The sequence below is a fragment of the Equus asinus genome, chromosome 1, assembly GCF_041296235.1.
Source record: "Equus asinus isolate D_3611 breed Donkey chromosome 1, EquAss-T2T_v2, whole genome shotgun sequence".
NCBI lineage: Eukaryota > Metazoa > Chordata > Mammalia > Perissodactyla > Equidae > Equus > Equus asinus.
In genome coordinates this window covers 98181734-98193933 of record NC_091790.1, presented here as the reverse complement: position 1 = coordinate 98193933, position 12200 = coordinate 98181734, and the positions used below count along the sequence as shown (strand labels likewise).

Genomic DNA, 12200 nt, shown 5'->3' with positions numbered 1-12200 from the left:
CACATAAGTGTTATGGTTTGGAATGCCTATACAAAGGACTATTAAATGGATTTAAAAGAAATAGTGTATGGAAAGTACATGATAAAGAGTGAAGCTCTATAAAATGCACAATATCATGATTCCATGTCCCTGACTTCAGAACTGCACTGGGTGATGCCTGAATATCAGCCATGGACAATAGCTGGGCATTCAGTGTGCCAATACCTGCTTTTACATATTTGCATTCATGTCTGGGGTGACTACACTCAAACACTGTGCCTGTCTTCACATTTTGGTAGAAGTTTCTATACCAGCTCAACACAAGGTTGACATAAGGGAAGCCATATTGTAGAAAAGAAGCCATATTATAACTTTGAATACCTCTGATTAACTAGCCCAGACAAGCTCTGTAGATTTTGTGGGCCCTCCCAGCTGCTTTAAGATGATAACTTTGTTCTTTTGAGTTCTCTAGGAATGTAATGACCTCTGGGCAGAGAGCCTATGCTGATAGCCATCATCAATGACAACAGAAAGATCCTGGTATAGGGGCGTGTTCCATTCTCTGATGTATATCCAGTAAAACAAAGCACTATCAGGACCTGGGACCAGATGTCTACTCCAGCCAGAGACTAGCTGCCTCCCCCACCTGGAGAGAAGCCCCCTATATATCTGGCCTACAGTCTTTGTTTTGTAAGGTGGTTCTTTCGGACATGAGTCAACCACCTTCTCTCTTGCTAGCAAGCTGTAATAAAGTCCTTTCTCTCCTACCACCTTGCCTCCTGACTATTGGCATGTCTTGCGGTGAGCAGACGACCCTCCTTGGGCAGTAACAGTTTGGGTTTAGTAGCAGAAACCAAAAGCAAATGACTAACTCTATAAGGACAGAGTTGGGGGTGTGTGTGTGTTTGTTGTAAATTCCATCTTTCCAACTTTAGAGGGGCATCTAAGGATATAAGGAGTTACTGGAAGAGAATGTGCTTGGTAATCTGCAAAGTGCTTTAGAATTTCAAGTAGGTGCTGGCTCTGTGGCCGAGTGGTTAAGTTCGCGTGCTCCGCTGTGGCGGCCCAGGGTTCGGATCCTGGGTGCGGACATGGCACCACTCGTCAGGTCATGTTGAGGCGGCATCCCACATCCCACAACTAGAAGGACCCACAACTAAGATATACAACTATGTACCAGGGGTGTTCGGGAAATAAAGCAGAAAAAAAAAAAAAAGGTTGGCAACAGTTGTTAGCCCAGGTGTCAATCCTTAAAAAAAAGGAAGATTGGCAACAGTTGTTAGCCCAGGTGCCAATCTTTAAAAAAAAAAAAGAATTTCAAGTAAAAATTCTATGGCTTTGCAATGATATTTGGCACAGAATCACAATCATGCTTCAGTAACTGAAAGCAAAAGTCTGCAATGAAACCATCATCTTGAATGTGCTACTGCGCTCAGTAATCCAAGATCCAGGGCTTACATGGTTCTCCACCATCTCAGTCTCGTCCAACTTTGGCCTTTCCAGCCCCAGAAGGGTGAGGGTCTTCCCCACCATGTGGGCAGTCATGTCTTTAAGCCTCACAAGAGATTTGCTTTGAAAAGATTTTCTTTTTCGGCCAAGAGTCATGAGGAAACCTCTCAGCTAGGGAGAAGAAAAACAGAGACAAGTTTCATGTTACCAGACAAAAAAAAAGCTTTGTTAATTTGACAGACTATAAAATGGAGATTACGTCCGATGACGCTATTTTATGACCTTTCAGTAAGACAGTAATTGCTTAGCAAAAAATCAGGAAAGTATCTTTCATGAATTGAACTAAATTACAGCAAGATGAATTCAGCAAAGGAAATTAATCTTATTATAAAGGAGATTTTCAATATCTAAAAGTTGAGGCCGAAGATTATTAACATGATGTGCATTTCCATACGTAAAATCTGCGTCTCAGTTTCGGGGTCCTCTGGCAAAGCCCGCAGGGTTGTGGGTGGGCCCGGAGAGTGCATTATATAAATGATCCCCAGGTTGTTTGTTTCTTCACTGCAGGCTGAGATCTGTTGGCTCCAAAAGCCTGGGGGCACCAGACTCAAAATTGTACACATTGAATTTTTTAAAAAATAGCCCCAACAATCAAAGTTTTAGCCATGTAGAGCCTGCTTTGCATACCTTGCAAGACCTCACCTGTTACCCATTGGTAAGAGAGGGCCTTGCAGTTACAAGACCCCAAAATGCTGCTGCCCTTGGGAGCTCTCCGACCCAGGGACCTCCTGCGTGTTGCCAGGTGACAGACGTTCCCTGCACACGTAAGACCCCTCTCTGGCCTCCTCCCCAAGATCTCCCTCGCGCTTCTCCCCTTCTTGGTGATGGCCCCGCAGTGCAACCTCTGGACGTTCCCATGATGTGTCCTAGTTGGAAAGAGAGTAGGCTTTTCCAACCCAGAGTCTTCAACAGGAACACCTGGAGGGGTTTCGGAAAATCAGGATGCCAGGCTGCACCGCCAAGATGTGGATGCAGCAAACCCGAGGTAGGACCTGAGGAGGAGCTGGCTGAGGAGCACTGGAGCAGGTGGCAGAGGAGGAGAAAGCTGAGGTGGGCAGGGTCGCCAGATAAAATACAGGCTGCTCACTTACATTTTAATTTCAGGAAAACAACAAAAAACTGTTAAACATAGGTATGTCTGAACTACTGCAGGAACATACTAATACTAAAAAATTATTCATCATTTACTGAAATTTGACTGTAACTGGATATCCTGTATTTTTATTTGCTAAATCTATTATCCCCACGAAGGGGCGACAGGGGCAGGTCAAGCAGAACCTCTTCCTCCATTGAAGGAATTTAAGGTGGTGTGTGTGTGTGTGTGTGTGTGTGTGTGAGACATGACTAGGTCTGCAAGTGTCAGATCCGTAGGAGGGCCGGAACCAGGGAGCCCCATTCCTAACTCAGCCCCCAGAGCTGAGAACACGTCCAGTGAAGGCTGACTGATGGAGCGAACCTTTCATAAAATGGAAAGATTGCGATAACAAGGCCAGAGAGAGCCTGCGGCAGCAGCAGCGTGAGACTGTGTCAAATCAGGTTCAGAGAGAGAGAGGGTGTGGCTCGGTGCCGTGGGGGCTGCGGAGGCTCCCTGGAGGAGGCGGCACTCTAGAGTGGCTGATTGTCCTGCTGGAGCTGTTCCAGGCCACGAGAAGTCCAGGCGACTGTGTTAAGCTCCTGCCCAGTGCAGGACAGATGGGCAGGGAGTCATGACCGTGAAGACTGGCCTGCAGCGTGAACCAAAGAGCTTTTGACCCTGACAGCATTTGAAACCTTTAACAATCCCTGACTTCGAAATCTGGAATGTGAGCACGTACCATTCCAAACCACAGAGTGGTCACTGCTATCAAAAAGGCCCCGTAGCAACAAGCCATGTCCCGCCTGTCAGACTTGGAAAGGCCAAAGAATGTGTCTCTTTGGCTTCTTCCTGGAAAATGAAACAGCAGCCCGTGGAAGGAGTCTGAGAAGGCGCCAGAAGGGAGAGCCCAAGCCGAGAGCAGAAATCCACGCAGGTGGGTGTGGGCAGCCAGCATCAGGACCCCCGCCAGCTGCAGGGAGAAAAACCAGTGACAACTGACATTCTGGGCACCGGTTTACGGGAGGCTAAAATAACGAAAAGCTTGGAGTAGCAGTTTTTGGAGTGTTGATCACGTCAACCAGATTTAAGAACTAATCCCCAAAACGCCCGTCTCTGTCTGGCGCACCCTCTCTGCAGCCCTGCTCCCGCTCCTCCCCACTCAGATGCTCAGGAGTCCAGTGTCCTCCTCTCCTCCTCTGCCTTCCACCACCAGCATCCCCTCTTCCCTGCCCTCTGCACCCCTAGTTCCTGGAGGCTCAGTAAAATAAACCACTTAAGAAATGCCGGGAAAGGGTAATTTTGAGTTAACTTGAGTTCAGGTGAGGCTTTGTGGTCTGTTGTTGTAACAGACTGGGACTTGTCTCGGAGTGTCAGGGCTGTATCACAGCCCCAGGATATACATGATGCTCCCTCCATCCACCCAAACAAGCACTGGTGCTGACCACCATTTTCTCGCCTGCACAGCAGACCATCAGCCAGTTGTTAGAGGTCCATATGGGTCTGCACTGCATGTGGACCAGCCATCACAGGGTCCCCCACCAGGCTGCAGCTACCGCCATGCGCTGAGTCCCACAGAGATGCCCGCTGGCCTCCACTGCCCCTGCTCCCCACTCTGGCCCTGCACCCCAGACCTCCCTACAAACACACTAGAACTCACTTTAGTATTATTTATTCCCCAAGTGGAACTGCGTACCATCAATGGGACTCAGAAGCAAGAAAACGCAACCCATGAGTCTGTCATCTAGACTAGTCAAACTGTGTGGCTCCCCGTCCTCCTTTTAGCCCCATCCGTACGCATGCATAATTTCTGAACTGTTGGAATGCTGCTGCTTAATTTGGACACAGTCTATTCATATTCCAGGCTTTTTTCTTAACAGAGACATTTTTGCATATTGCTAAGTGATATAATAACGACCAGTTTAACAGCCAGATAAATTCCACATACACATAATCTCTAAGCCCCGCAGTAACTTGCCAGCCACATACCTTAGATTCGTAACTGGCCCATGGTTGTGACAGTGGGTACAGCCGGGGCCCGAACCCAGGTCTCTCTGACTCCTTGCTCTGCTCTTTCTGCCCTGGTTTGCTGAGTCTGTCCCACCAAGCCTAAGGCCAGCAGAGTTTGGGGATCTGTGCTTGGTTCCCGTGTGCTTTGTGAGAACCAGAGCCTCCAAATCAGGCACCCAGCCAGACCCTCCCTCTGCCCTGATGACCAGGCGCTCTGGAGGGGGCACAGGGCCGCACTGGGGCCTGCCAGGCTGAAGCAAGCTCTTTCCCCACGGGGGCCGGGTCAGACTCGCCACACCCCAGGAGCTTTGTCAGGGCCGCAAGCAGGACTCTGGCCCTCCTGATTCTGGACTTCACCCACCTGAGCAGACTTAAGGGCCAGCCCTGGCCTGCCCTGGGCCCCCAGGGATGGAGTTAGGCTTCCCAAGAGCCTGTGCCCACAGGTAAGCACCTGTATATCTGCTTTTGTTTTGTTTTTCCTGACTGCGTTGTCTTTCCTCTGGGTCCCACTGATGGTGTGCAATTCCACTTGGGGAGTAAATATACTAAAGTGAGTTCCAGCGTATTCGTAGGGATGTCTTGGGTGCAGGGCCAGAATTAGGAGCAGGGGCGATGGAAGCCAGCAGGAGCCTGTATGGGACGCAGTGTGTGAGGGAGAACCGGTGCTTTGGGGCCCAAGGCAAGCCTTGTCACTGCTCTCAGCTCCTCACTCCTTCCTCTGAGAAAGAGTCAAGACTTCCCTCAGCGGGGTTAGGGTAACTAACTGAGGTAATAAAAGAGGCCACACGCGCCCTTCCGGGCACTAAGATAAAGCTCAGCAGGTGACAACTACTTACGTTAGTAATAATAATATGCCATGGGAAAGTATAGAACAGACCAGGTGTTCAATCAATCGTGGCTACTGTTGTCATGGCCATAACTCATTATATAACGACTGATATCAGTGACCTAAAACCACCCCGGAACGGTAAAAGGCTGGAATCCTAGATGCTGTTTCACCTTGAGAAGGGGCTAAGTGAAGAGAACGCACTGGTTGCATCCGTTTACTGGGGAGGGCACTTGGAAAGGGGAGGATTCTTACCCCCGGAGCAAAGATGCTGGAGAGCGAGCGGCGCACAGTGAACGAGCAGGACGCCATGGTGTTTCGAATGCCAGGGAGATAAATGCATTTCAGTATCAAGAGGAATGAAAGGATTCCCTGGAGCCATCGCGCCCTCTGAGACAGAAAAACATAGCAGTTCAGGGTATCATACCAACCATAAAGGTACACAGACGTATTCACACCTGTGGGCCATGCGTGAGGGAAATGGGCCACAGGTGTGCATTGGATGTGACTAAGTCCTACAGACGACAAACCTCCGAGGGCAGGTCAGTGTCGGATGTCTGCAGAGGAGGCTGAGTTGGAACTAGGAGTAAGTACAAGTTATAATGCATTTTCAGAAAGGCCTTACTGACCTTACTGTGTCTGTAAAGATCAGGACAGCTCAGGCCTGCATTCCCTTTGTCTGAGCCTCAGTTTACTGAGCTGTAAAAAAACAGCCCCCACAGAGGGGACATGGAAAACACTCAGTGCTGTTGGTTCCTTCCCCTCCTTTAGATGCACAGAATATGTTACCACTTAACAACGCTCTTCATGCATGTATTTTTTAACTTAATCTTTATAAAAACCAAAAGCACTCCCATTTTCTACCTATTGAGTTTATGGCTCAGAAAAACAAGATGATAAAAGGAAAGCCACCTCACTGGAGAAACAGCAGATCGGTTGATACCTGGCCTCCTAGGTTCACACCCAGCCTCCCAACTCCGTGTCCCACATGCCCCTCCACACCCCCACGGGGCCTCCTCTATGAAGGCCACTTACCTATCTACAAGTGGGCTCACTGGAAAAGCACTTTTGGGTGTATGCTCTCATCTATTCTCACCAAGATTATAAGTCAAAGAGAAAGAAATGCAAGCTGGATGTTTTAAAATCTACATGGGCAAAGGATCAAGGCTTTTTATTTTGTTTTCTCACTAATTGGTGCAAGGTCAACAACGGCCTCTGACAACCAAAACCCAGACAGGCTGTCTGTGCTGTTGCACCCCTGGTTCCCTGCAGAGCGGGCGGGCACGGCCGAGCCTGGGAAACTGGCATGCACCGGCTGTAGCCAGCACTGAGCAAGACAGACACCGTTCGAGCTACAGGTGGAATGGGAAATTTTCCAGTTGCGACATTTAAAAAAATAATGAAATTTGTTTCATAACGTATTTTATTTCTGAAACGTAATTTCTAAAACATTATAATTTCAACATATTCAGTGTAACAGTTATTAATGAGATATTTTAAATTCTTAATTTTCATACTAAGTTTATAGTATCCAGTGAGTGTTTCACACTTTCGGCACACCTCAATTTGGACCAGCCACATTTCCAGTTCCCAGGAGCCTCATGTAGCTAGTGGCCACCGCACTGAACAGCTGGACAGCAGAGTCCCATGTGCACCATGGAAAGGTTCCCTTTCCTGCCATCACTTGATTTGAGGCCTGCCATAAAGACTGCTTAAGTATTGTCATTATTATGACTTTCATTTACAGAACACTCACCAGTGCCATGCTCTGTGCTTAAGGGATGTGTATGTATGTCCATGTTTGGACAAATACACACACACTCAGATCCTAACAGAGCACTGCCGGTTGTGTATCGCAGCCCCATCTTATAAAGGCCTAGAGAAGGTTAAGTAATTTGCCCCAGGGCATGAGGCTAAGAGGAGCTAGGATGAGGTTTCAGGTCGGCTGGCTCCGGAACCTGTGTATTTCCCCATCAACTGCCTCAAATTTGTAGCCTCTGTCCTGTGTGTACGACTCTAGCATTTGAAAATCACTGGTTTTGTCATGAGCTGCCTGGAAGACAGCTTCAGTGAACTTAAGACAGAGCTAAAGTCCCTCTGACTGCCTCTGTGGGGGTCAGTTTGATAACCTTGGGGGAGGTGCCCGCAGAAGTGGAGTCAAGAGGGAGAGCTGCAGTGGGGCAGGCCCAAGATGCCAGCATGGAGAGGGGCTAACCATCTACATGGCACACTTCCTGAGGGCCGGCCCTGAACGCACAACAACATAGCAGCAGAACTGAATGGCTCAAGCCACAGGCTTCAGCCTTGCACATCCCTGGGCCAAGACACAGTGGACAGTGTCCTCCTAGAGTACGTCCACTGCATTAGAGCTCAGAGGCTTAGGCATGTGGTTACTCAGGTCCCTGAGACCATGGCCAAGCGGAACCAGCTAGTAGGAAGAGGGCAGACACGGAGTGAAGGGTGGAGCAGGAAGCCCCCCATCCACCTCAGAGAGTCATGCTCACGGACAGTTAGGAAGCGGGTCATCCACCTCTATCCCTCTTGGAGCTTCCAGCCTTGCAGGGGCCCATTCCCTGGGCAAGGGAAATGCAAAACTTTTAAGCCCAACTGTCCCCATGGTGGGACCCAGGCCTCCCCTGAGCCTCAGGATCTTCACTTGTACAGAGGCGCTAATACCACCTGCATCTAGGACTGTTGAAGAGAGAAGACAGACATGATGCATCTAAGGAAGTCCATGCTAGTTCTTCCTTTATGTCACCTCAAAACCTGCTTCCTTCTGCCACTTAGGGCCACGCAGAGTCGTGGGAGTGATGCCCTGTTCTTGAGTTCTCCCACAGATTACATACGCCTCCAACTTGCAACACATGTCTTAAGGATTCCAGGCCCTTCTCTGTCCAGGTCACCTTCGTCTGCAAGCTCAGAGCATTATCGCTCAATATGCAACAAAGCCCTCATGTTGAACCTTGTACAATGTGTGTGGCCTCCTTTGGGAAGCATCACAGAGCATGGCCCTTGTTTGTATTGCCCTGAGCAGCCTGCCATACCTGATTCCATGCTGCCAGATGACTGAGGTCTGTAAACTCTTGGAAAAGTCCTCTGTGGAACTGGTCGGTCACCTCCCCAGCAAGAGTACCCAGGTGTCCGGAGGCTGCGGAGTAGGTGAGAGCTGCTCCGACTATGGAGAGCTGCAACATTGGAGAGAGAGGCCATCAGATAGGGGCCAAGGATGGGCTCACATGGCTCCCCTGTGATGTGGAGTGCAAATTAACTGCACAAGCTCTAAATGGACACTGATCTCAAGTGCGATTTTGGCCTTAACAGGACCAAGGGAGAAAAGTGTAATGAGGTTGGAATTAGCTAATGTATAATCAATTTCCCATTAAAATTTTTTTGATTTTCAGATAAGTATTTTACTATTATTATTTTTCGTGAAGAAAATGACACGAGAGGCTACCTCCAGCCAGCTTCTCGGTTTTCGCCAATAGTTGCGGACGCCCTTCTCCGTCATGCCGTAGAGTTGAAAGCAGAGGTGAATGAGGTTGAGCACCAGGAAGAGCAGCTGATGGAGGGAACGTCAAGAAACAACATAAACACAAATACTGATAAATTGTTTTCTGAAGGTCTAAACTCCTGGCTGGCGCCCCTGCCAATCACCTTCTGAGTAGATAGGATGCAAGCTAACTCCTTGCTCCACACAGCTCTGCTGATGAACTTGCTTTCTGCAGGCTGCTGGGGCATCTGTACCTTTTCAGGCCACAAGCTCTCATAGAGACCCCACCCCCAATGAGCTCGCAATGCGCCCCTCAGGCACTGAAACCCTGGAGTGGGAATATGGCACAGCCACCCAGCAGGTCTCCTAACCTCCATGCCAGCCCCTCCCAGTCCTTCCTTGCAATGCAAGAAGGAAGGAATTTTCGTCTATTTGTGAAATATACAAAATATGAAATATATATATTATCAGTTTCCTCAGCCAAGTAAAACCTTTAAAAGATCCTGTATAAGGAATTTCTTCAAGTTCTGTTTGTGGTTCTTTCACCATTGATGAGTTACCCATTCATTCATGCCTTCATTCATCATTGAGAACAAGGAGGGAAGTGACGCTCAGTAATAGTGGGAACTAAACCCGTCTGAGGTCAAGGCAGGCTCCCAGAGCTCCTGTGGACCCTTCAAATTAACACTTTAAAGCTAAAAAAGGCTCTTTCGGGATCCTCCTCCCTCCCACCCTCCAGGAGTGGTGCTGGCACCTACTAACATTTATCCCAAAGCAAAGAAAGAGGAGGGCACACTGAGAGCCCAGCACGCGTCAGGCACTGCCTCCCCGGGCCATGCCAAGCACAGAATGGAGGATCTACTTCCCAGAGCATGGTCTGAAATGAGATCACGTGTGTGGAAAGCATTTTATAACCACAACCACGCCGTAAACACTGATCTTAGGTTTAAACAACCGAGACTACTCCGGGTGCGTCCAACCTTCCTGCTCCCACTACCCCAGCTCACTATAAGGCGCTTTGTGCCTCTTTGACAATCACGAGCCCAAACTCAGATTTGTCATGAACTTAAGAGGGACTGAAGCACGCCAGCAGGGGCTTCAGACACGGTCCTGTCTGTCCTCTTTAGGAGTCATGGGCAGTTTAGGAGTCTGAAAGGCCCGCTGTCAGAAGCTACAAACACAGTCAGAGCAAAGCCCGTTGGTAGAGGTCAACAAGAAGGTGTCAGCAGTAGCACTGGGCCAGGCCACACTGGAGCCTGGGGCAAAAGGAAACGCCAGTAACACTGATCCTGCCTTTGCTCAAAATTCTGATATTTTGTCCATCACGAATTTTTTTGCATGAATTCTGATTTTCAAAAGTATTGCACTACAACATTATTTATCTTGCTGACTGTTCTGATGCCCCTAAATTCGGTGCCCGAGGTGAGTGCCTCCCCTGCGGAGTGGCCGACTCTCCTCACCTCCCCCTCCCTTCCCGCCACCCACACCAGCTCTGAGGCTCTGCTCACAGCCCCAATCCAACTGTGTCACTCAACAGCCCTAGAGTCTAAGACCCCACACCATCCCCCCTCCACTCCCAAGGCAAATTGTGTTCCACCTGGAGTGTCAGCAGGTCTTAGCTCTTCATAGCAGAATAGTGAAATATAGGCAGAAGCCAGCAAAGTTGCTGAGGAAAAGTTCAGAGTGACTTTTCTTGAAAAAATGACTTTCATTTCTCAGTGAAGCTACAGGGGTATATTCCATCTTACCAAGACCCATGGTACTGAAGGTTTGTGCCCCCAAAATCCATATGTTGAAGCCCCAACCCCCAGTGGGATGCTATTTGGAAGTGGAGTCATCTTTGGGAGGTGGCTGGGGTTAGATGAGGTCATGAGGGTGGGCCCCATGGTGGGATTAGTGTCCTTATAAGAAGAGGAAGAGAGACCAGAGCTCTTTCTCTCTCCCCGTGTGAGGACACCATGAGAAGGCGGCCATCTGCCAGGCAGGAAGAGAGCCCTCACCAGCACCCCACCATGCTGGCACCTTAATCTCAGCCTCTCAGCCTCCAGAACTGTGAGAAATACCCAGAGCATGTATTTACTTATGGCAGCCTAGCTAAGACCTCTGGGAAGGCTCTGGATCCCAATCCTCCTACGGTGAATTTGCACATGGAGATAGCTCTGTATCTGCACTAGCCACGTATATGTGTCAGGTCCCCACCAGGGTCTTCTTCCTCTTGTGCCCACAGCTAGTGGGCCGCTGGCCACATGATAGGGTCATAGCAGGCATGTGGGTGGAGGGCGGGTGGGCAGGTAGGCACGAGGCCTGTCTGGTGGAGGGTGCCCAGACCCGAGGGAAGTCCCCGTGCTGTGCAAGCAGGCCTAGGGGCTGGTGAACTCACCTCAGGAAGCATGAGGTGGTACCTCGCTGAGTTGCTGTAGAAGATGTGGAAGGACTCCACCAGGGAGGAGAGGGCGAGCCCCCCTGTGGGGAGCATGTTGGCGTTCAGGGACACACTCGAGAAGAGTTGAGTTGGAGGGTTATAGAGGGTGAAGTGCACCAACACGGCCCTGGTGCTGCAGTCGATCCATCTGCTGGCCCTGAGCCTGGTCAGCGCTGCTCGGGCTGCAGGCCTGCAAAGCGGTGCAAGTCAGAGCAGGGAAGGCCTCTCACAGAAGCCTCCAGCCCAAGGCCCCACGCCGGGACGCCTGATGCAACCCTTGGGTTCACAGGGCTGGACAAGGGACCTCTCTGTGTCTTCCAACCCCTCGACAGTCCTCTGTCCCTCTCTCCTTGCCTGGGACCCTGGCAGAGGGGATTCTGGAGAAAGGAGGCAGGCAGTTTCCCAGGGGTACCTCACGGGGAGAGGTGCCCATCTCTCTGTGCAAACTCTAGAATTTTTTTTTTTGCGATGGACTCCATTATTGGAAAGAAGCTGCCTTCTACCAATCTGCATTTAGTAAAAATTCAATCATTTGCCTTTTTTGTTGTTAGTATTACTCAGACGCACACATTATTGTAACTGTTGTAGGGCTCCCTATCGGTCTGATAATCTGTGTCACCGCTGGTGTTAGCACAATCCCACACCAACGCGGGCTGTGTGCTGCACCTGCTAACCAGGGAGGTGGTGAGGGGGACAGTGCCACTGGCAGGACGGACCAGGCTGGCTGACCGCAGACCGTGGCTGCGCTGTGGGTGCCGGCTCTGCTTGGGTCTCTGTTCCTCATCTGCATGGTGCAGGACAGGAGCGGGGCTGGCCCTACTTCATAGAGTGCCATGAGGACTAAATGAGGCCCTATAAACACCCTGCTTAGCACACGACAAATGTCCATTAG

The 12200-nt window shown here is 49.8% G+C and overlaps 1 protein-coding gene across 1 annotated transcript in view; it reads right to left on the bottom strand.

The window, feature by feature from the left end:
* Positions 1-12200, bottom strand: part of PKD1L1 (polycystin 1 like 1, transient receptor potential channel interacting) — a 137655-nt gene that overhangs the window by 2799 nt on the left and 122656 nt on the right. The window contains exons 53-58 of the mRNA XM_070511923.1: positions 11267-11498; positions 8851-8955; positions 8441-8581; positions 5652-5786; positions 3303-3533; positions 1438-1599 (exon numbers count right to left, since the gene is read on the bottom strand). Of these exons, the coding sequence (XP_070368024.1) occupies positions 1438-1599; positions 3303-3533; positions 5652-5786; positions 8441-8581; positions 8851-8955; positions 11267-11498 (1006 nt within the window). The remainder of the gene's footprint in view (positions 1-1437; positions 1600-3302; positions 3534-5651; positions 5787-8440; positions 8582-8850; positions 8956-11266; positions 11499-12200) is intronic.